General features: G+C 43.3%; 1 protein-coding gene across 2 annotated transcripts in view; it reads right to left on the bottom strand.

Annotated features, from left to right (window-relative positions):
• top2b (DNA topoisomerase II beta) overlaps positions 1–24,050 on the bottom strand; it is a 251,137-nt gene that overhangs the window by 109,930 nt on the left and 117,157 nt on the right. For both annotated transcript variants that reach the window (XM_068059910.1, XM_068059917.1), the window contains exons 13-19: positions 21,911–22,036; positions 18,149–18,259; positions 17,957–18,062; positions 17,597–17,706; positions 17,087–17,179; positions 16,884–16,998; positions 10,215–10,336 (exon numbers count right to left, since the gene is read on the bottom strand). In XM_068059910.1, the coding sequence (XP_067916011.1) occupies positions 10,215–10,336; positions 16,884–16,998; positions 17,087–17,179; positions 17,597–17,706; positions 17,957–18,062; positions 18,149–18,259; positions 21,911–22,036 (783 nt within the window). The remainder of the gene's footprint in view (positions 1–10,214; positions 10,337–16,883; positions 16,999–17,086; positions 17,180–17,596; positions 17,707–17,956; positions 18,063–18,148; positions 18,260–21,910; positions 22,037–24,050) is intronic.

Genomic DNA, 24,050 nt, shown 5'->3' with positions numbered 1-24,050 from the left:
ATGCATCTGTCCATGACAGTATTGGCAGGAGTGACCACCGCACAGTCCTTGTGGAGACCAAGTCCCGCCTTCACATTGACGATTCCCATTTAGCATGGTGATAATGCCAGACAACACAATGGAGGGTTAGATTTCGAACAGATCTAGCAATGCAAAACTGGGCATCCGTGAGGCGCTGTGGACCATCAGCAGCAGCAGAATTGTACTCAACCACAATCTATAACCTCATGGCCCAGTATATCCCCCACTCTACCATTACCATCAAGCCAGGAGACAAACCCTGGTTCAAAGAAGAGTGCAGGAAGGCATGCCAGGAGCAGCACCAGGCATACCTCAAAATGAGGTGTCAACCTGGTGAAGCTACAACAGTGGACTACCTGCATACCAAACTGCGTAAGCAGCATGCAATAGACAGAGCTAGGCAATCCCATTACCACGGATCAGATCTAAGTGCTGCAGTCCTGCCACATTCAGCCATGAATGGTGGTGGACAATTAAACAACTAACTGGAGGAGGTGGCTCCGCAAATATCCCCATCCTCAATTATGGGGGAGCCCAGCACATTTAGTTTGGAGATACAGCACTGAAACAGGCACTTCAGCCCACCGACTCTGTGCCGACCATCAACCACCCATTTATACTAATCCTACACTAATTCCATATTCCTATCACATCCCCACCTGTCTCTATATGTCCCTACCACCTACCTATACTAAGGGCAATTGCTAATGGCCAATTTACCTATCAACCTGCAAGTCTTTGGCATGTGGGAGGAAACCGGAGCACCCGGAGGAAACCCACACAGACACAGGGAGAACTTGCAAACTCCACACAGGCAGTACCCAGAATTGAACCTGGGTCGCTGGAGCTGTGAGGCTGCTGTGCTAACCACTGCGCCACTGTGCCGCCCACATCAGTGCAAAAGATAAGGCTGAAGCATTTGCAACAATCTTCAGCCAGAAGTGCCGAGTTGATGATCCATCTCGGCCTCCTCCTGCAGTCCCCAGCATCACAGATGCCAGACTTCAGCCAATTCGATTCACCCCAATCAAGAAACGACTGAAGACACTGGTTACTGCAAAGGCTATGGGCCCTGACAATATTCTGGCAATAGTACTGAAGACTTGTGCTCCAGAACTTGCCGCACCCCTAGCCAAGCTGTTCCAGTATTCTGGCATCTACCCGGCAATGTGGAAAATTGCCCAGGTATGTCCTGTACACAAAAAGCAGGACAAGTCCAACCCGGCCAATTACCGCCCCATCAGCCTACTCTCAATCACCAGTAAAGTGATGGAAGGTGTCATCAACAGTGCTAAAAAGCAGCACTTGCTTAGCAATAACCTGCTCATTGACGCTCAGTTTGGGTTCCGCCAGGGCGACTCAGCTCCTGACCACATCACAGCCTTGGTTCAAACATGGACAAAAGCGCTGAACTGAAGAGGTGAGAGTGACTGCCCTTGACATCAAGGCAACATTTGACCGAGTATGGCAGCAAGGAGCCATAGCAAAACTGAAGTCAATGGGAATCAGGGGGAAAACTCTCCAGTAGTTGGAGTCACACCAAATGTAAAGGAAGATGGTTGTGGTTGTTGGAGGTCAATTATCTGAGGTTCAGGACATCACTGCATGAGTTCCTCAGGGTAGTGTCCTGGGCCCAACTATCTTCAGCTGCTTCATCAATGACCTTCTTTCAATCATAACATCAGAAATGGGGATGTTCGCTGATGATTGCACAATGTTCAGCACCATTCATGACCCCTCAGATACAGAAGCAGTCCGTGTAGAAATGTAGCATGACCTGCACAATATCCAGGCTTGAGCTGATAAGTGGCAAGTAATATTCGCGCCACACAAGTGCCGGGCAATGACCATCTCAAACAAGAAAGAATCTAACCATCTCCCCATGACATTCAATGGCATTACCATCGCTGAATCCCCCACTATCAACATCCTAGGGGCTACCATTGACCAGAAACTGAACTGGAGTAGCCATATAAATACCGTGGCGACAAGAGCAGGTCAGAGGCCAGGAATCCTGCAGCGAGTAACTCACCTCCTGATCCCCCAAAGCCTGTCCACCATCTACAAGGCACAAGTCAGGAGTGTGATGGAATACTCTCCACTTGCCTGGATGGGTGCAGCTCCAACACTCAAGAAGCTCGACACCATCCAGGACAAAGCAGCCCACTTGATTGTCACCCCATCTACAAACATTCACTCCCTCCATCACCGACGCACAGTGGCAGCAGTGTGTACCATCTACAAGATGCACTGCAGCAATGCACCAAGACTCCTTAGACGGCACCTTCCAAACTCGTGACCTCTCCCACCTAGAAGGACAAGGGCAGCAAATGCATGGGAACACCACCACCTGCAAGTTCCCTTCCAAGTCACACACCATCCTGACTTGGAACTATATCGCCATTCCTTCACTGTTGCTGTGTCAAAATTGTGGAACTCCCTTCCTAACAGCACTGTGGGTGTTCCTACCCCACATGGACTGCGGCAGTTCAAGAAGGCAGCTCACCACCACCTTCTCAAGGGCAATTAGGGATGGGCAATAAATGCTGGCCCAGTCAGAAACGCCCACACCCCACGAATGAACAAAAAAAAGGTTGGCTATAAAGTGCTTTGGAGCGTCCTAAGACCACAAAAGGCACTATATAAATGCAAGCCTTTCTTTTTTACATTTCTAACAACCATTACCAGCAACAATATATCTGGAACTGATTGGCTGGGGCTGTTTTCCTTGGAACAGAAGAAGCTGAGGGGAGATTTGACTGAGGTGTACAAAGTTGTGAGGGACCTGGATAGAGTGGATGGAAAGGACCTATTTCCCTTAACACAGGGGTCAGTGACTTAGGGGCAAGGATTTACATTGGTTGGTAGAAGGATTAGCGAGCAGATGAGGAAAAACCTTTTCACCCACAAGGTGGTAGGGGTCTAGAACTCACTGCCTAAAAGGGTAGTAGAGGCAGAAACCCTCAACTCATGTAAAAGGGGTCTGGATATGCACCTGAAGTTCCGTAACCTCCAGGGATACGGACCAAGGCTGGAAAATGGGATTTGGCTGGGTGGTTCATTTTTCGGTAGGCGCAGAAATAATCGACAGAGTGGCCTCCTTCTGTGCTGTAAATTTTTCTACATTTTCTAAACATTCTAAATATCTGAAGAGGGGGAAAGTGCAGGGGTGTGGGGAGAGGGCAGGGGAGTAGCAGTACGTGAACTGATCCTTAGGAGGGCCAGCGTGAACATGATGGGTCAAATGGCCTTCTTCTATACTGTAACAATTCTATGATTCTATGGCTGAAAGAGCTGCTAAACAATCATCTTAAATCTGGGACCTGCCAGTGAATTTTCAGACAAAGGTTGCGTTCAGTTCCCATACTGCTGTTTGGAACCTTCTGAAGTGCTGGCATCTATGTGGTTGCTCCCTTGCTCAATCCAAAAGTATCAGATTGAGGTGATGTGCCATGTACTGTAACTGCATTGGGGGAAGTCACTGATCAAAAATTTGGCTCACAAATTGCTCCCCAGCTGATGCAGACCAGGGTTAGTGCCATTGTGACAAAAGTCGCATCTATGTCAGTGACAATAACAACAGCTTATGTTACATTGTGTCCTTAGTGACAAAAAGAAATCCCAAGGTGCTTCACGTGGTACAATAAAAAAAAAATGCAAACCAAGCCAAAGATGATTAGGCAAGATGACCAAATGCTTTGCTAAACAGGTGGGTTTTTAAGGAGAATGCAAATGAAGGAGAGGGAGGTGAAGCAGAGGAGCTTAGAGGACAATTCCAAAGTGTGAGACCCAGGTGGCTGAAGGTGCAGCTGCAATAGTAAAGTGGGATGCACAAGGGAAAGTCTTGCACCAGTTTAGCTTACCTTTTTACAATCCCCGTAAGAATACGAGACAGTAGTTCTCAATTTTGAGAGCCAGGTCTCCCAACAAGACCCCAATCTTCACACCTGAATGAATCATCAAAAACTTTCCAAGTGTTCTACCAATCCCATCCCAAGTTTTCACAAGGACACTTGACAGTCCATTCTAAGGAGTAGGATGAGGTGGACCTGGTGGAACTGAAACCCACTGTTGCTGTGCCTAATGTCATGTAGGCCCCCACCTGCCAAGAATGAGGCATAATAATTTTGCCACATCGACATTAAATTTCAAATTGTTGCTGGGAAGAAGAGAAGGCCTATTGCAAGGGCTGTCAGACCTTGGCTGGAAAAAAACATTTACATACTAACAGATATTGAAGGAAAGGAAGCGCATTCCATCCCTGCTGAGATGATACAACACACAGAGCCAAGACGTGGTCAGAGCAGTTAGTCACATGACTAACCTGCTTGGCAACCTGGGGTTTCTGAATTGTATCGTTTGAACTGAGAGCCTGCTGAAAGCAGAATGCTCCTAGACTGAAGAAAACACCCTGCCTGTCTGACTGCTCCCATCTCTTTCTCACAAGCCTCTGAATCCACTGAAGACACATGAACCCCAAGAGAGAAAAGTCTCCTACAGCAAACAAGGTTTAAGAATACTAGGCTCCAACGAAAAGCAAGATCTACCTACAATCAAGAATTCTACAGTGAGCTCGAAGAACCGTAACAACAACTCTTCAGATATTGTCTCAAACTTTTCCATTTTATTTTTTATCAGCTCTTTTCTGTCTCTATTTACATGCATGTATCACGTATGCATGCTAGTGTGGGCATGTCGTGTATTCGTAGGCGTTAACCAAAGTTTAAGTTTAAGTTTAATAAATGTCAACTTTTCTTCTTTAAACCAAAGAAAGCCTGTTTGTGCTGCTTTCTTTGCCTTATAATTGGAAAGTGGTGAACAAGGATTCACCAAAGGGGAGCTAAAAACAGTGTGTTTAAAATTAAACCGTTACAGTAAGATCAGGTGAAGGCTGAAGGGGAACCCTAGACCTCTTTCTCACCTGGTGGTAATACTAAGATCACACATGACAGATCCTGGATGTGTTTAAATGCCAGGGTCATAAACATGCTAACTCCAGAGATCCCTAAATCAGTGGCTGAGTCCTTCTTCAAGGTTTCCAAAAAGGTTGTACCAAAATAAACAGAATCCCACTTCACCCATGCTCCATGTACAACCAAAGGCAATTCCACATTGATGTGCTTTCAGTCCAAAGGCATCGATCTAGGGTGTAGATTTAGTTTTGAAGGGTTTAAAAAAAAGTCATCACTGCTCCCTTGGACAGTCTGAATTTAAAACAAAAAGACAGCCTGTGCAAAAATCATTGGAAAACCCAAAAGCAACTGACAGGAATGAATGAGTAAACTGAAACGATACTTGATAAAAGAATGCTGATATTAGAAATCGTTGTGAAGCACAAGACATGTCTTTGTGAAGCAGACTTTGAGAAAGCTTGGACACGGATGAGAGTGGCCTACTCATTCCACAGTCTGAACCAAGTGAGCTAGAAGCATGGGCTGCCACTAAGATCACCTACTTGTATTTCCACGACATTGCCCGACACCACCCCTGACCTCAGCTCATCTGCTGCTGAAACCCTCATCCATGCCTTTGTTATCTCTAGACTTCACTAGATGAAGCTAATCAATCCCACAACCAATGGATCTGATCAAAGCTCTGCAGTCCTGCCACATCCAGTCATGAATGGCATTGGACAATTAAACAACTAAATGGAGGAGGAGGGACCAAAAACATCCCCATCCTCAATGATGGTGGAGTGTAACACATCAGTGCAAAAGATAAGGCTGAAGCATTTGCAATCACCTTCAACCAGATGTGCCAAGTGGATGATCCATCTCGGCCACCGCCTGAGGTCCCCCAGCAGCATAGAAGCCAGTCTTCAACCAATTTGATTCATTCCACATGATATCAAGAAACGGCTGAAGGCACTGGCTACAGCAAAGGCTACAGGCCCTGAAAACATCCCAGCTGCAGCATTGAAGACTTGTGCTGCAGAATTAGCCGTGCACTTGGCCAAGCTGTTCCAGTACAGCTATAACACAGGCATCTGCCCGACAATGTAGAAAATTGCCAGGTATGTCCTGTCCAAAAAAAAAGCAGGATAAATCCAATCCGACGAATTACATCCCTATCAGTCTACTATCATCAGCAAAATGATGGAAGGCGTTGTTGACAATACTATCAAGCTGCACCTGCTCACTGATGCTCAGTTTGGGTCCCTCCAGGGTCACTCAGCTCCAGACCTCATTACAGCCTTGGACAAAAGAGCTGAATTCAGTGGTGAGGTGAGAGTGACTGCCCTTGACATCAAAGCAGCATTTGACCGAGTGTGGCATCAAGGAGCCCAAGCAAAACTAAAGTCACTGGGAATCAGTGGGAAAACTCTCCACTGGTTGGAGTCAAACCTAGCACAAAAGGACATTGGTTGTGGTTGTTGAAGGCCAATCATTTCAGTCCCAGGACATCACCGCAGGAGTTCCTCAGGGTAGTGTCCTAGGCCCAAACATCTTCAGCTGCTTCATCAATGACCTTCCCTCCAGCATAAGGTCAGAAGTGGGGTGCTCATGACGATTCCAGTGTTCAGTACCATTCACTACCTCAGATACTGAAGCAGTCCATGCCCTCAGGCAGCAAGACCTAGAGAACATTCAGGCTTGGGCTGATAAGCAGCAAGTAACATTTGCGGCGCACAAGTGCCAGGCAATAACCTTCACGAGCAAGGCAGAATCTAACCATTTCCCTCTGACATTCAACGGCATTACAATCGCTGAATCCCCCAGCATCAACAGAATATAAAAAACAGCAAAGAATGGCTAAAAGATTGATAAGGAAGGAAAACGTAGAGTACGAGAGAAATTTAGCTAGAAATATAAAAACAGATAGTAAGAGTTTCTATAGACATTTAAAATAAGAGTTAACAAAGTGTGCGTTGGTTCTATAGAAAAGTGAGTCTGGGAATTAACAAGGGAAAATAAGGAGATGGCAGATGAATTGAACAGATATTTTGCATTGGTCTTCACTATAGAGGAAACAAGTAACATCCTAGAAATAGCTGTAAATCAGGAAATGGAAGGGAAGGAGGAACTCAAGAAAATTACAATCATCAGGGAAGTGGTACTGAGAAAATTGTTGGAGCTGCGGGCTGACATTAGGGTTCCATTAGATTGGAAAATAGCGAATGTAACTTCTTTATTCAAAAAGAGAGGTAGATGGAAAGCAGGAAACTACAGGCCAGTTAGCTTAACATATGTCATAGGAAAAATGTTAGAAGTTATCATTAAAAATGTTATAGCAGGGCACTTAAAATATTCAGGGTAATCAGGCGCAGTCAACATGGTTTTGTGAAAGGAAAATCATGTTTAACCAATTTATTGGAGTTCTTTGAAGTAACATGTGCTGTGGATAAAGGGGAACCGATGAATGTACTGTACTTTGATTTACAGAAAACATTTGATAAGATATCACATCAAAGGCTACTGTGGAAAATAAAAGCTCATGTTGTAGGAGGTAACATATTGGCATGGATAGAAGATTGTCTCCTGTTAGCTACCCAGAGAGCAGGCATAAATAGGTCATTTTCTGGTTGGCAAAATGTAACGAGTGGTGTGCCGCAGGGATCAGTGCTGGGGCCTCAACTTTTTACAATTTAAATAAATTACTTAGATGAAGGGACTGAAGGTATGGTTGATAAATTTGCTGATGACACAAAGATAGGTAGGAAAGTAAGTTGTGAAGAGGACATACGGAGGCTACAAAGGGATATAGATAAGTTAAGTGAGTGGGCAAAGATCTAGCAAATGGAGTATAACGTGGGAAAGTGTGAAATTGTCCATTTTGGCAGGAAGAATAAAAAAGAAGCATATTATCTAAATGCTAAGAGATTTCAGAGCTCCGAGATGCAGAGGGATCTGGGTGAACTAGTGCATGAATTTCAAAAGGTAAGTATGCAGGTTCAGTAAGTAATTAGGAAAGTTAATAGAATGTTATAATTTATTGCGAGGGGAATTGAATACAAAAGTAGGGAGGTTATGTTTCAGTTATACAGGCCATTGGTGAGACCACATCTGGAGTACTGTGTACATTATTGGCCTCCTTATTAAAGTAAGGATGTAAATGCATTGGAGGCAATACAGAGGTGGCTTACTGGACTATTACTTGGAAGGGGTAGGTTGTCTTATGAGGAAAGGTTGGACAGGCTAGGCTTGTATCCGCTGGAGTGTACAAGAGTAAGAGGCGACTTGATTGAAACATATCAGATCCTGAGGGGTCTTGACAGGGTGGATGTGGAAAGGATATTTCCTCTTGTGGGTGAATACAGAACTAGGGGTCACTATTAAAAAATAAGGGGTCCCCTATTTAAGACAGAGATGAGAATTTTTTTCTCTCAGACGGTAGTGAGTCTTTGGAACTCTCCATCAAAAGACAGTGGAAGCAAAGACTTTAAATATTTTTAAGGCAGAGGTAGATAGATTCTTGATAAGCAAGGAGGTGAAAGGTTATCGGGAGTAGGCGGGAATGTGGAGTCAAGGTTATTCAATCTTATTAAATGGCGGAGCAGGCTTGAGGGGCCGAGTGGCCCACTCCTGCTCCTAATTCATATGTTCCCATAATCAGGAACTTAACTGGGCCAGCCATATAAATACTGTGGCTACAAGAGTAGGTCAGAGGCTGGGAATTCTGCGACGAGTAACTCACCTCCTGATTCCCCAAAATCTGTTCACCATCTATAAGGCACAAGTCATGAGTTTGATGGAACACTCTCCACTTGCCTGGATGAGTGCAGCTTCAACAACTATGCACACCATCCAAGATAAAGCTGCCCACTTGATTGGCACCCCATCCGCCACCTTAAAAATTCATTCCTTCCACCACCATGCAGTGGCAGCGTTGTGTACCATCTACAAGATGCAATGCAGCAATTCGTCAAGGCTCCTTTGGCAGCACCTTCGAAACCTGCAACTTCTACCACCTAGAAGGACAAGGGCAGCAGACGCATGGGAACACCACCACCTACAAGTTTCCCTCCAAGTCACACACCATCCTGACTTGGAACTGTATCACCCTACTCTTTTTTCGTCGCAGGGTCAAAATCCTGGAACTCCCTCCCCAACAGCACTGTGGGTGTACCTACACCACATGGACTGCAATGGTTCAAGAATGCAGCTTGCCACCACCTTCTGTCGGGCAATTAGGGATAAGCAATAAATGCTAGCCTTGCCAGCAATGCTCACATCCTACCTTAGATGCCCTAGTCCTCAATAAAACCATTACTCTCTCACAAGGCCGTACCCCCCCCATACAGCCCTTATCTCCGCTCCCCACCTCCATGGGCCGCAGATGTGAAAGGTTATGGTAGACAACTAGTTCAGCCATTCATTGCCAGATCTAGCTGGATCATGTAAATCACTACTGGGTCCTGCTCTCGCCTCCTACAATTGTTCGCTATTCCAGCAACTTTCTGCAATGTACAGATACCATCCAGCTTCTTTTCTCTACTGCAGACTGTCATCTTAAACTCCTCCATACTCACCTCCAACAATAAGTGTGAGGAGCTCATGGACTTTTTTGTCACCAAGATCAAGACCAACTGATCAGCTGCCTCCGCCACATCTCTCCCTTCCACTAGCACACTGGGACAAACCTACTCTAAAGTTCCATGCTGCCCTAGCCCTGAACTTGCATCTTTCTCTAGTTTCTCACCTATTTCCTCTCACGCTCTCTCTGAGCTCAACTTGTCACCAACTACTGCTCCCTCAACCCTATTCCCATTAAACTGCTGACCACCCAACTTCCCCTCCTGGTCCCTATATTAGCCAATACTGGTGTGGGATGAGAGTCACATACAAATCAGACCAAGGGAGGAAAGCATGTTTTCTTCTTCAAGAACGTTAATGACCCAGTTGGGTTTTTCAATGAGAATCAGCCAGCTTTGTGGTGTCTTGTACCGATACTAACTCTATTCCAGATTTTTAAAAAACTGAATTCAAATTCTCAAATTGAGTTTGAACAAGATCTGGATTATTAGCCTAGACCTCTGGATTACTGGTCCAGTGATATACTGGAGGGTTTTCTTTTTGGATACAGCATACAAAGTAAAGATTAGCCTTTTGTGAATACAGACATGTTCGAACACTCACTGGTTCTGAACTTACCTCTGCACTTGTATGCAAAAATCTAAGCTACAAACCACAGGTCTAATTGTTATTTTATATGAACTAAAATGCAGCATAGAAATGTTTTGCTGTTTCACTTACCTCACCATGGTGATAGGCTGACATTTCAGCCACTGATCCTGCCAACTGAGCAACCTTAACTTCGCGTTTGTCATTTCTCTTGAAGCATGTAAATAAGACTTTACGCTGCCCAGGTTTTAAACCTGAAATAAATTTATACAAATGATGCATATTATTTAGTGTTAAGATACAGCTTTACTTTGATGTTTTCTTCTGCATGTTTAAACCATGTCTCGACAAAGCTTCAATTTCTAGAAACTAGAAAAATCCAAGGTTCAGGGTGGGGGCTTTCTTCAGATAAAGGGAAGAGAGAAATCTCTGAAATGTAAGAATTCTGCTAAATTGTGTTAAGGTAGTGAGATTTTATTAAAATTCATTCATGGGATGTGAGCATCACTGGCAAGACCAACAGTTATTAGTCATCCCAAATTACCCTAGAGAAGGTGGTGGAGAGCCATCTTCGTGAATTGCGGCAGTCCATGTGATGTAGGTACACTCACAGCACTGTTAGGGAGGGAGTTCCAGGATTTGGATCCAGTGACAGTGAAGGAACAGTGATATAGTTCCCAAGTCAGGATGGTGCGTGAATTGAAGGGAAATTTGCAGATGGTGGTGCTCCCATGCGCCTGCTGCCCTTATCCTTCTAGGTGGTAGAGATGAGTTTGGAAGGTGCTATCAAAGGAGCCTTGGCGAATTGCTGCAGTGCATCTTGCAGATGGTACAAACTGCTGCCAATGTGCACTGGTGGTGGAGGGAGTGAATGTTAATGATGGTGGATAGGGTGCCAACCAAATGGGCTGCTTTGTCCTGGATGGTGTCAACTTTCTTGAGTGTTGCTGGAGTTACACTCATCCAGGCTGTTGTGTGAGGCAAGGCAGGTGATAGCAGGGGCTCTGACACAAATTTTCAGATCATCTCTGGCCAAGGGAGAGGTGCCAGAGGACTGGAGGACAGCAAATGTGGTACCACTATTCAAGAAGGGTAGCAGGGATAGACCAAGTAATTACAGGACGGTGACTCTAACATCAGTGGTTGGGAAACTATTGGAAAAAATTCTGAGGGACAGGATTAATCTCCACTTGGAGAGGTAGGGAATAATCAGGGATAGTCAGCACAGCCTTGTCAGGGGGAGATCGTGTCTAACTAACTTGACTGAATTTTTCGAGGTGACTAGATGTGTAGATGAGGGTAAAGCAGTTGATGTAGTCTACATGGACTTCAGTAAGGCTTTTGATAAGGTCCCGCATGGGAGATTGGTTAAGAAGGTAAGAGCCCATGGGATCCAGGGCAATTTGGCAAATTGGATCCAAAATTGGCTTGGTAGCAGGAAACAGAGGGTAATGGTCGAGGGTTGTTTTTGCGAGTGGAAGCCTGTGACCAGTGGTGTACCACAGGGATTGGTGCTGGGACCCTTGCTGTTTGCAGTGTGCATTAATGATCTAGACGTAAAGGAGGTATGATAATTAAGTTTGCAGATGACACGAAAATTGGTGGTGTTGTAACTAGCGAGGAGGAAAGCCTTAGATTACAGACGATATAGATGGGCTGGTAAGATGGGCGGAGCAGTGGCAAATGGAATTTAATCCTGAGAAGTGTGAGGTGATGCATTTTGGGAGGACTAACAAGGCAAGGGAATATACAATGAATGGTAGGACCTTAGGAAGTACAGAAGGTCAGAGGGACCTTGGTGCACTTGTCCATAGATCACTGAAAGCAACAGCACAGGTAGATAAGGTGGTTTGGAAGGCATACAGGATACTTGCCTTTATTAGCCAAGGCACAGAATATAAGAGCAGGGAGGTTATGATGGAGCTGTATAAAACGCTAGTTAGGCCACAACTGGAGTACTGTGTACAGTTCTTGTCACCACACTATAGGAAGGATGTGATTGCACTGGAGAGGGTGCAGAGGAGATTCACCAGGATGATGCCTGGGCTGGAGCATTTCAGCTATGAAGAGAGACTGAAAAGGCTAGGGTTGTTTTCCTTAGAACAGAGAAGGATGAGGGGGGTCCTGATTGAGGTATACAAAATTATGAGGGGCATTGACAGATTAGCTAGGAAGAGACATTTTCCCTTAGCGGAGGGGTCAATAACCAGGGGGCATAGATTTAAGGTAAGGGGCAGGAGGTTTAGAGGGGATTTGAGGAAAAAAAATTTCACCCAGTGGGTGGTTGGAATCTGGAATACACTGCCTGAAGAGGTGGTCGAGGCAGGAACCCTCACAATATTTAATAAGAATTTAGATGAGCACTTGAAACGCCATAGCATACAAGGTTACGGGCCAAGTGCTGGAAAATGGGACTAGAATAGTTAGGTGCTTGATGCCCGGCACAGACACGATGGGCCAAAGGGCCTGTTTGTGTGCTGTATAACTCCATGACTCGAAGGGAACAGTATTCCATCACACTCCTAACTCACATGCCTGACACCAGGCTCCTGAAGCAACTGCTCTACTGAGCTTTGCCATGGCAAAACTCCCAGAAGGGCAGAGAAACGCTTTAGGGACTTTCTCAAAGCATCCCTGAAGAAATCCAACATACCCACAGACTCATGGGAATCCCTGTCTCTCAACTACTCAAAGAGGAGAAGGCGCATTTGGAAAAGTACCGAACACCTCGTGAGATTTCCACAGGAACACACAGAAGCCGTCCAGACTGCGGAAGGAGCGGACAGCACCCGCCCCCCCCCCCCAAACAAGTAACTCGCCTATCCAACTCTTCAAACACCACCTGCCCCACATTGGTAGAGCCTGCAATCTACATATTGGACTCATTAGCCATGTTAGAACACACTGAAGCGGACTGCAAGCAAGTCATCCTCAGTCCCAAGGGACTGCTTAAGAGCAGAAAGACTCATCCAGGCAAGTGAATAGTATTCCATCTCGCTCCTGACTTGTGACGTAGTTTTTTTTAGTTCATTCGTTCGGGGGATGTGGGCTTCACTGGCAAGGCGAACATTTATTGCCCACCCCTAACTGCCCTTGAGAAGGTAGTGGCGAGCTGCCTTCTTGAACCACTGCAGTCTTTGGGCTGTAGGCACAGCAACAGTGCTGTTAAGGGAGTTCCAGAATCTTGACCCAGCGACAGTGAAGGAACAGCGATATAGTTCAAAGTCAGGATGGTGTGCGGCTTGGAGGGAAACTTGCAGATGGGGGACAGGCTTTAGGGAGTCAGGAGGTTAAGATACTCTTCGCAGAATTCCCAGCCTTTGACCTGCTCTTGTAGCCACTGTATTTATATGGCTGGTCTAGTTAAATTTCTGATTATGGTAACATACAGGATGTTGATGGTGGGGATTTCAGCAACAGTAATGCCGTTGAATATCAAGGCGAGATGGTTAGATTCTCACTTGATGGAGACAGTCATTGCCTGGTACTTGCGTGGCACGAATGTTACTTGCCACTTATCAGCCCAAGGCTGAATATTGTCCAGGTCTAGCTGCATGCAGGTGTGGACTGCTTCAGTATCTGAAGAGTTGAAAATGGTACTTGGCTCTGTGCAATTGTCATGAACACCCCACTTCTGACCTTATGCTGGAGGGAAAGTCATTGATGAAGCAGCTGAGGATGTTTGGGCATAGGATACTACCCTGAGGAACTCCTGCAGAAATGCCCTGGGATTAGGATGACTGGCATCCAACAACTACAGCTAATATCTTTTGTGCTAGGTATGACACTAACCAGTGGGTAATTTTCCCCCGATTCCCAATAACTTCAATTTTGCTAGGGCTCCTTGACGCTACACTTGGTCATCTGCTGCCTTGATGTCAAGGGCCGTCACTCTCACTCTGATGTCCATGCTTGGACCAAAGCTGGAATGAGGTCTGGAGTTGAGTGGCCCTGAAGGAAGCCAAATGAGCATCAGTGAGCAGGTTCCACTTGCTCGCACTGTTGACACCACTTTCCATCACTTTGCTGATGATTGAGAGTAGACTGATGGGGTGATTATTGGCCAGATTGGATTTGTCCTGCTTTTTATGGACCGGTCATACCTGGGCAATTTTCCACATTGTCAGGTAGCTGCTGGTGTTGCAGCTCTACTGGAACAGCTTGGCCAAGTGCACGGCTAGTTCTGGAGCACAATTCTTCAGTAACTGCAGCAGGATGTTGTCAGGGCCCATAGTCTTTGCTGAATCCAGTGCAGAAAGTGGTTTCTTGATATCAAGTTGAGTGAATCAAACTGTCTAAAGACTGGCAATTGTGATGCTAGGGACCTCAGGAGGAGGCAGAGGTTGTTCATCCACTTGGCACTTCTGGATGAAAATAGTTGCAAATCTTTAGGCCTTGTATTTTGTACTGATGTGCTGGGCTCTGCCATCATTGAGGATGGGAATGTTTTTGGAGCCTCCTCCTCTGGTGAGTTGTTTAATTGTCCACCGACATTCTTGATTGGGTGCGGCAGGACTGCAGAGCTTTGACTTGATCCGTTGGTTGTGGAATCGCTTAGCTCTGTATATAGCATGCTGCTTCTGCTACTTAGCATGCAGTCCGGTGTTCCAGTTTCACTGGGTTGTCATCTCATTTTTAGGTATGCCTGGTGCTGCTCCTTGCAAGCTCTCCTACACTCCTCATTGCACCATGGTTGGTCCCCTGGCTTGATGGAAATGGTAGAGTGAGGGATATGCTGGGCCATGAGGTTACAGGTTTTGACTGAATACAATTCTGCTTCTGCTAATAGCCTACAGCATTTCATGGAAGCACTGTTTTGAGCTGCTAGATCTGTTCTGAATCTATCCCATTTAGCACAGTGGTAGTGCCACACAACACGATGGAGGATGTCCTCAGTGTGAAGACGGAACTTCATCTTCACAAAGGACTGTGTGATGGTCATTCCTAACAATATTGTCTTTGACAGATGCATCTGCAACAGGCAGATTGGTGAGGACAAGGTCAAGTAGGTTTTTCCCTCGTTAGTTCTCTTACCACCTGCCGCAGGCCCAGTCTGTTAGCTATGTCCTTCAGAACTCAACCAGCTCAGTCAGAAGATCCCCAACCCAGAGTACATTCTGCGCTCTTGCTACCCTCTGCTTCTTCTAACTGTTGTTCAACATGGAGGAGTACTGATTCATCAGTGAGCGAGACAGTAGGTAGTAAACAGCAGGACGTTTCCTTGCCCACGTTTTAGCTGTCATTAAACTTCATGGGGTCTGAAGTAAATGTTGAGGACTCCTCGGACCACTCCCTCTTGACTATACCACTGTATCGCCATCTCTGGTCGGCCCTACTGATGGGACAGCACCTAGCCAGGGATGGTGATGGAGGTGTCTAGGACATTGGCCGAAAGGTATGATTGAGTGAGTATGACTGTCAGGCTGGTGCTAAACTAGTCTGTCGGACAGGTCTCCCATTTTTGGCATATGTCCCCAGATGTTACTGAGGAGGACTTTGCAGGGTCAACTGGCCAGGTTGTGCCTTTGTAGTTTCCTGTGCCTAGTTCAATGCAGAGTATTATTGTATTCTTATTCAACTTTTCTGTAGCTGTTTGATGCAACTGAATGGCTTGCTAGGCCATTTCAGAGGGCCATTAAGATAAAACCACATTGTTGTGGATTGTGAATCTGGAGTCATAAGTAGGCCAGATTGGCTAAGGACGGCAGGTTTTCTTCTCTGAAGGACATTAGTGAACTAGATGAGTTTTTATGACAATCCAGTAGTTTTATGATCATCATGACTGATGCTAGCTTTTATTCCAGATGTATTAATTAATTGAATTTAAATTCATCCAGCTCTCATGTTGGCATCTGAACTCATGTCTCCGGAGCATTAGTGCAGGCCTCTAGATTACTAATCCAGTAACATTAACACGATGCTCCCATTCCACTTGTGTATTTAACCACTAGTACTAATTGGGAAATGAATTTATTAAAATAAAACTTGTTTAAGTCAAAAAGTTGTAACAATTTAACAGAATATACAAAACAAGGTTCTTCTACTTTTTATTGTTCATTATATCGTGTGCAGCTTCTTATAAGTCTGCAATCAGAGATTTCTTGCCTTACAATTTCCCAATATTTGAGATCAATAAGCTGGATGCAATGGGGGAGGAGTAAATGGATTTTAGATTGCCGCGGGGCGGCACAGTGGTTAGCACTGCAGCCTCACAGCTCCAAGAACCCGGGTTCGATTCTGGGTACTGTCTGTGCAGAGTTTGCAAGTTCTCCCTGTGACCGTGTGGGTTTTTTTCTTTTGGGCGGCACAGTGGCGCAGTGGTTAGCACCGCAGCCTCACAGTTCCAGGGACCCGGGTTTGATTCTGGGTACTGCCTGTGCGGAGTTTGCAAGTTCTCCTTGTGTCTGCGTGGGTTTCCTCCGGGTGCTCCGGTTTCCTCCCACATGCCAAAGACTTGCAGGTTGATAGGTTAATTGGCCATTATAAATTGCCCCTAGTATAGGTAGGTGGTAGGGAAATATATAGGGACAGTTGGGGATGTGACAGGAATATGGGATTAGTGTAGGATTAGTATAAATGGGTGGTTAATGGTCGGCACAGACTCGGTGGGCCGAAGGGCCTGTTTCAGTGCTGTGTCTCTAAAAAAAAATGTCTTCACCAAAATTAAACACATATTTATTTTGTTATAGAAGTTCATAAAGATACAAACTTCACTTTTAGGCACAATTCTGATAACTGGAAACCTAAACCATAAAGAAATACTGTAATGTTATAGGACAACGTCTAATCCCAAATGCTTACCATCAACAAGAGAAGGAATGGACCTCTCATTGTCCGAATTTGAGAAAAGGATTAATTCCTTGTTAATGAAGTCATTGTATGTCAAGTACTTTGTTGCTGTTCCATATAAATATTGCTGTAAAATTAGATTTTGAAAAGTCATAATCATAAATACAACAGAACGAAATATTAGACATTAATGACTACAATTCAACACGACAGACCTCTGGCAACCCATGTAGCCTTCTCTGTCTTCTGTCCTCCATGAAATTGGTCAGCCATTCTTTTCGATCGTCTATCTTCTTTTTGCTGAAAGCCTGAGATATTGAAATTTTCTAATTGTAGCATTAAAGACAGCTGATATACTATGAAAAGGTCACTATGTTGCAGTTTCTAGCGACTGATTATCCATGAAGTCACAATACCATGAAGAATTGTTTTACCAAGTAGACAACTAAATTACAAAATAAATCAAATCATGGCTTAATTTAAAAAGTCTGCCAATGAAACTCTTTGGACCAAGAACAAACTCATTTTTGTGTTTTTAATCACCAGGAGTTCATCTTAATGGTTTTCCCTGAAATGAATAGTAATTGTGCGATCACAGTGTTTAAGGACAACATTTATGCTGAATTTGACATGTAAGTGTTGGGTTTGCTCTGAAACCTTTTAGCTGAATTCATTAAAAAAAATTGACAAGTTGAGATCTTCTATAATACAGTTACAAATAATACCAGGGTAATTGCAGCATCATCCTCCGGGCCAGTGTATCTAAACATTACGCGATGTCTGTCCATATCAGCAAAGTATTCTTTTGCCTCTTTTGATGTGCTGGTACCGAGACCTGTGTGAAACATCATATAATCCAGTCACTTTATATGTGCATTTACTATGATTATTACTTAACATTAGCTCTAATGGGTACCTGCAATTGGCAGAATGAAACTCAACTCCAGTTCGAGAGTATATCAGCATTAAGAGAACTTGTTGGCAGCTGCGCAAAAATACAAAATTACTAAATTAAGTCAGGTTTGCCCCCACCTCCTATCGTTTTTACTTTTGACTGTTCCGAGTAAAACTTCTACAATACAAACCTTTGTAGTATTTTACTTTCCAAGATTTGTTGTTGTCTGCTTGTTTTTTCCACTCATCAAATTCAGGAATGCTGTAGAATGCCAATTCTTGTTTATTTTTGGTAGCCTGTATGTAAAAAAACATTTTTTAACAACAAAAATTAGAACTGTAGATTGTTCTGTGAAACTGCAGTAATCTGAAGGTTCACTAGCCTTTACTATAGGAGTAATGAATTCCTCCAAGAATTGATGTCTCAGAAGAGATGGCCAGTTGTGATGAAAGAAGTTAATCAGCAAGCCTTTGATGTGAGAGCCATCCTGATCCTGTAACATTTAAAAATATGCAAATATCATATTAACTGTTTCAATTTTGTAATTGTGATAAACTGCCACAATTTATGAATTGTACAACAAAATATAACTACTTAATCTCCCATAGCAGTCCTCACAGACAAAATAAATATCTTTTTTCCATTTGTATCATACTGAATCTTTCTCTTCTTTCTTATCTGCAACTTGATCTGTCTCTTTGTCTCCTTACTTTTGAATTTCTCTGATTGGTATGTCTCCGTCTCTAAATATTCTTTCTCTGCACTCCCTCCATCCTCGGGAGGAATTCCATGATCCAAGGCTCACAGTTGGCAGCAGCGCTCTCAGAGGAAGAACATAAATATAAGAAAATAATTGCTTTTACACAGCGCCTTTCTCACTGAGGCCACCCCAAAATATTCTAGAGCCAATGAATTATTTCTTCATTGTGAAGGCAGAAAGTGAGGCAGTCAATTGCCTTGCGGCAAGGTCCCATGAATGGCAATGAGATAAATGACCGATCAATCTGTTTTAGTGCTGTTCGTTAAGGGATAACAACAGCAACAGTGCTTGGAGTGATGGACCGCAGCAGAAGTTGCGGTTGAAATGTGAGAGTGAGACCAGACAGAGGTTCAGTAGGACCTGGATCCACAAAGCATGACAGCAACAAGATCTGAAGGAGACCCATAGATATGAGGTCTCTTTTTGCTCCAGTGACGTCAATTATGAAGATTATCTTGGAATAATTTCATTGCAAGCAACAGTGAGGACAACTTCAAAAGCCAGAAGGGCACTCTCAATACCTCAGCGAATACTGATGATACTGAACAAACTGCCCTCCTTTGTACCACATTGTCCCCTTCAAGACACCTCACATGATTGATACAAGAGGAAGGTAAATGGGGAGGCCAAACAAAATTAACTCAATTGGAGCAGCAAAAGCGCAAAACGTGCAGCCAAACACAAAGAATCTACTATCTGGCAGATACTAATCACAAGTGATTAAAGTGGTGGTCATAATTATCTTTATTTTTCCATCTGGCATGGAAGTATTCAAATTGCTAGGAATATCTCACCTACAGAAAACAGAAATCCTGCTTTATTTAGACTGACCCTCCGAAGATCTAAACCATTAAATGGAGTTTGTGAGGGTACTGTCCGATTTGTAGTTTTCAATCTGTACTAACAGATCTTATCTGAATGGACCAATTCCATAAGTCTCAAAACAAAAACTTTTCTTCTGCCAGAAAAAGGGACTAAAATCATTCTGTGCAAAGCTTTTTGAGGGGAGGTGGTTGGAAGGTAAAAATAAAGCTTACATCAGGAAATTAACAGACTCCAAAAAGATATAACCCTTGGCTCCTGCAGCATAAACTTTGCAGCAATTTGTTCTGGTTAATCCATTTTTTCAAAAATTGCAAAGACAACTTGTAATATAGGATCTACCCTCATGAGGTGGCAACTAGGTCCTCCTATGATGTTCTGAACATTGGCCAAGAGCTGAGATGGTAAGTCCTGAGGTTCTGACAACAGCAATTCCACAAATGCATGATGCTAGGACGAACGTGATAAATTAATTTCACCCAAATTCTTTATTTACCTCATAACTGTCACATCAGTCAGTATTTGAGCCAGAGCTAAGCTTCCAACCTCATTTTGTTTTATTTATTCATTGACGGAATGTGGGCCTCACTGGCTAGGCCAGCATTTATTGTCGATCCCTATATCCTGACCACCATCAAGAAGGCCTACTTCCACCTCCCAAGGATCACCCATCTCCGTCACTGCCTCACCCTACCTACTGCTGAAAGCTTAATGCATGGTTTACATATCTCCAGATTCAGCTATTTCAATGCTCTCCTGGCCAACCTCCCTTCTTCCACCATTCATAAACTTGAGGTCATTCAAAACCCTGTTGTCTGTACCCCAATTCACACCTATTAATCCATCACCCCTGTGCTTGCTGATCTACATTGGCTTCCTGTGCACCACCGCCTCAATTTTAAAATTTGCATCTTAGTGTTCAATTCCCAGCATGGTCTCGCCCCCTCCCCATGTCTACAGCCTCTTCCAGACCTACAACCCTCCATGAATTCTGCATTCCTCCAACACAGGCCTCTTGTGCATCACCCATTCCTTTGTCCCACAAATGGCAGTCATGCATCATGGCATTTAGGCATCTAGGCCCTAAATTTTGGAATCCCCTCCTTACACTCTCCACCTCTAAGGCACTGCTTCAAGCCTACCTCTTTGACCATTTTTGGCTCAGTGTCAATTTTTATCTGATTATGCTCCAGTTAATTGCCTTCGGATGTTTTACAACATTAAAGGCACTATATAAATGCCAGCTGTTGCTGAGCACATAATCTGGGTTTGCACCTCAGTACAGTACTAATGGAGTAATGCAGTGTCAGAACTGCAGTTTTTTGGATGAGATGCTAGACCAAGACCGTGTCAGCCCCCTCTGATGGACATAAAAGATCCCAATGTACTATTTGAAGAAGAGCAGGGAAGTTGGTTAATATTTAGCTCTCAACCAACACTACAAACAGATTATCTAGTCAGTCATTTATCTCACTGCTATTTATGGAACATTGTTGTGCATAAATTGGCTGCCATGATTCTTAGTGACTGCATTTCAAAAGCATTTCATTGGCAGTCAAGTTCTTTGGGACGTTGTGATCATCTAGTCAAAGGCACTATATATTTGCAAGTTTGCTTTCTTTAACTTGTGCTTTGCTCAGTCAAGACTAATTGCTACCAACTGTGAAACAAATATTCTAATTTCCAACTGTGAGATTGGGAGGGGTGGCGGTGTGCTTTGAGAAAGAAGAGTTTCTTTCCTCATTCTAATTTAATTTATCTCTAAAGAAAGTTGAATTTTGAAAACAAACAAAGCCTCTTTAAGGAAACAGATAAGAAAGAAAGTGAAGGAAAGGGGCTGAGTTAGATTAATTCAGTGTGAGTGGACTTTTGCTCTTTCATCACCTGCCCTTGGAGGGAGGAAGTGGTTTGAAGGGCAAGGTGTTTGACAGCAGATCAAGCAGAAAGGCAGCATACAGAGGTTGAATGGGCAGTTCAAAGGAAAAGAGTTAAGAGTAGTGACGAGAATAAGGGAGTGACAGGAAAGAGAGGTGCATTTGGGAGATGAAGGAGTAGAGTCTGGAATGGAAAGGAAACCACAGGGCTACATTTTACTAGCATCCCGCACACCAAATACAGCCTATGGCTACTGTGACACTTTTCCCTGCTATACCACTTACCATCTCTATGCTAAAAGGAAAGAAAAGGAAAAAAGAAACAGATGAGAAAGCAAAAATAACTGAAAGAGCAAGAGGCAAGCAGAAGAGAGAAAAACAGCAATACATAGACAGCACAGACAGGCAATAGTTGAGAGAACTCGAATAGTCAGACAGCTCACATGTAAAAGCACAGTGAGTGCCCAATTAACACCTACCACCTAAATACAATTAACATTCAATTAATATATAATTGACAAGAAGTGACCATACTCTCCAATGAACAGTGTGTAATACCACAGGAAATTGACGAGTACTCAATATCTGCATGCAGTTGCATTATAGTGCTCACAAATCATATTTTCTGCAATTTTAACAGTATTTATATTTTGTTTTAATTAAGACTCATTTAACTTGACATTCTGACCTGATCAGTCATGATCATAATCTTGCCATAGCGAAGAGATTTCAGAGACTCTGCATCATCGTAACTTTTTTTGTACTGAAGACCAACTATCTTGATAATGTTGTTGATTTCTGCATTCTCCATTATCTGCATGACAAAACAGTCATAGCCATACTTTTGTAGAATTGCAATATTTCACAACTTCCATGCTGTTAATTAACAGATTGGAATATAAATCTTTTGAAACCTTTATCACATTTGACATAAACACAAGTAGTCATTTACATTAGTAACCATAGCAGTTGTAATTAACCGCATTACGCAAATTACAAGTGGCGCCTTACATGATGCCCTAAAATTAATCAAAGAAGCAAAGCCTTGACAAATTTCAGACAAACGTGCAACAGTGTACAATTATCTACAGAATTTCACATATCCATCAAATATTTGAGTATCAGTATTTTTAAAAACAAAAATGAATTAGTGGGGCTATAATTAGTTAAAATGAAATACTTTTCCCTACAAAAATATTTTTAAAATTCACAAATCAAAAAGTATTGCAACATACATGAGACATAAACAGTGCTAATAGCATCTCGCACACCAAATACAGCCTATGGCTATTGTGACACTTTTCCCTGCTATACCACTTACCATCTCTATGCTAAAAGGAAAGAATAGCACTGTTTATGAAGAATATTAAAGACTGCAAACAAATCAGCTCATGGAAACTTCTTCTTCTTTGGCCTCCTTGTCTCGAGAGACAATGGGTAAGCGCCAAGAGGTGGTCAATGGTTTGTGAAGCAGCACCTGGAGTGGCTATAAAGGCTAATTCTAGAGTGACAGACTCTTGCACAGGCGCTGCAGATAAAATGGAAACTAGTATGTGTTCATAGCAAAATATGACACTATTTAAGCTGTGTCTTCCTTTCTTCAATTATCTGAAAACAGAAAAAATTGCTGATTTTTTTCCTAAGATGTTTGGCAAATGTTAGTACATTGTAGCCCCATTAAAAAGCAAGCTTACATTAACAGATTTTCTATGGCACTGCTTAAGGCAAATCAGAGGATGTTACCCTCAAAGATCATTGTACCATGTACTGAACAAAGAACTATGTTATTGCTAAGCAGCAAATGTGTTCCTTCAAAGTTACAAGATACTGTGTGGTCTTCTTGAAATTAACATGGATCAATTAGAGATTTGGGAGGTTTTGTTTTAAGATAAGAGGCTCTGGGTCTGGCGCATTTTGGGCACAAGGGTGGGCAGGGGAAGCTAACAATGCAGGCCATCAATCTTGAGATTGCTAAGAATTCAGAGAGCTCAAATCTCCAAAAGCATTAACAATACAAAGCCTGAAGCACAGGAATGGTACAATTAGCAATACAGATTTTTGTTCTTAAACTACAAATCCAATCTTCTTGAGGGACAGGAACTGAAAAAGTTCCAACTCAAGAGTGATACTACAGGTATACCAAAAAACTTCAATAAATAAAATGCATGATTCTTCACACACATCATGTAAAAACACACAAAGCCAGGTTACTATAGGACTTCCATTGGCCTAATTATGACTAAGTATGACATGTGGCCAGTGTCAATGTCTAGGTAAAACTGGGGAACAATAACAAAAAAAGCTCCACGGCAACCTCAATGCATTATTAATAAATTTTCAACAAATTTAATTGGTCCCATGTCTAACATGTGCCAATCAGCAAAACAGTAGATGTCAATTCTGGTACAAGCAAGGTAGCTCTCATGATCATGGTAGGAAACATCACAGTCAACATACTGTTAGAAATGTTCACTTAAGTGGAATTCTCAGAGAGAATTTGCCTGATCATGGGTCAATTTTGAGAATCAGCTAATCATTCAATTATGGCAACCAGGATAAATAAAACAACTTAGATCAGCCACATATCATCCTCCGACAAACTGGATCATAGAGGTTTATTGCATACCAACTTATATACTACACTAATGCTGCAGGAAAAGGCCAAGGAATGGATTAAAACGTTGCCACATTTCATACTTGTTTACAAGCAAATACTGCATCACTTCAAAATCTGAATGTTGGTAGTGTGCCTTGGGGGGGCTGAGCCTAAACATTGTCCCGCCAACTCCCAACACCGCCCGCCCCTCCCCCCGAGTCTTGCAATGTGC

This window comes from Heterodontus francisci, chromosome 2 (genome assembly GCF_036365525.1).
Source record: "Heterodontus francisci isolate sHetFra1 chromosome 2, sHetFra1.hap1, whole genome shotgun sequence".
Classification (NCBI taxonomy): Eukaryota; Metazoa; Chordata; class Chondrichthyes; order Heterodontiformes; family Heterodontidae; genus Heterodontus; species Heterodontus francisci.
The sequence above is the reverse complement of the archived record's forward strand: the minus strand, read 5'-3'. Positions and strand labels throughout refer to the sequence as shown.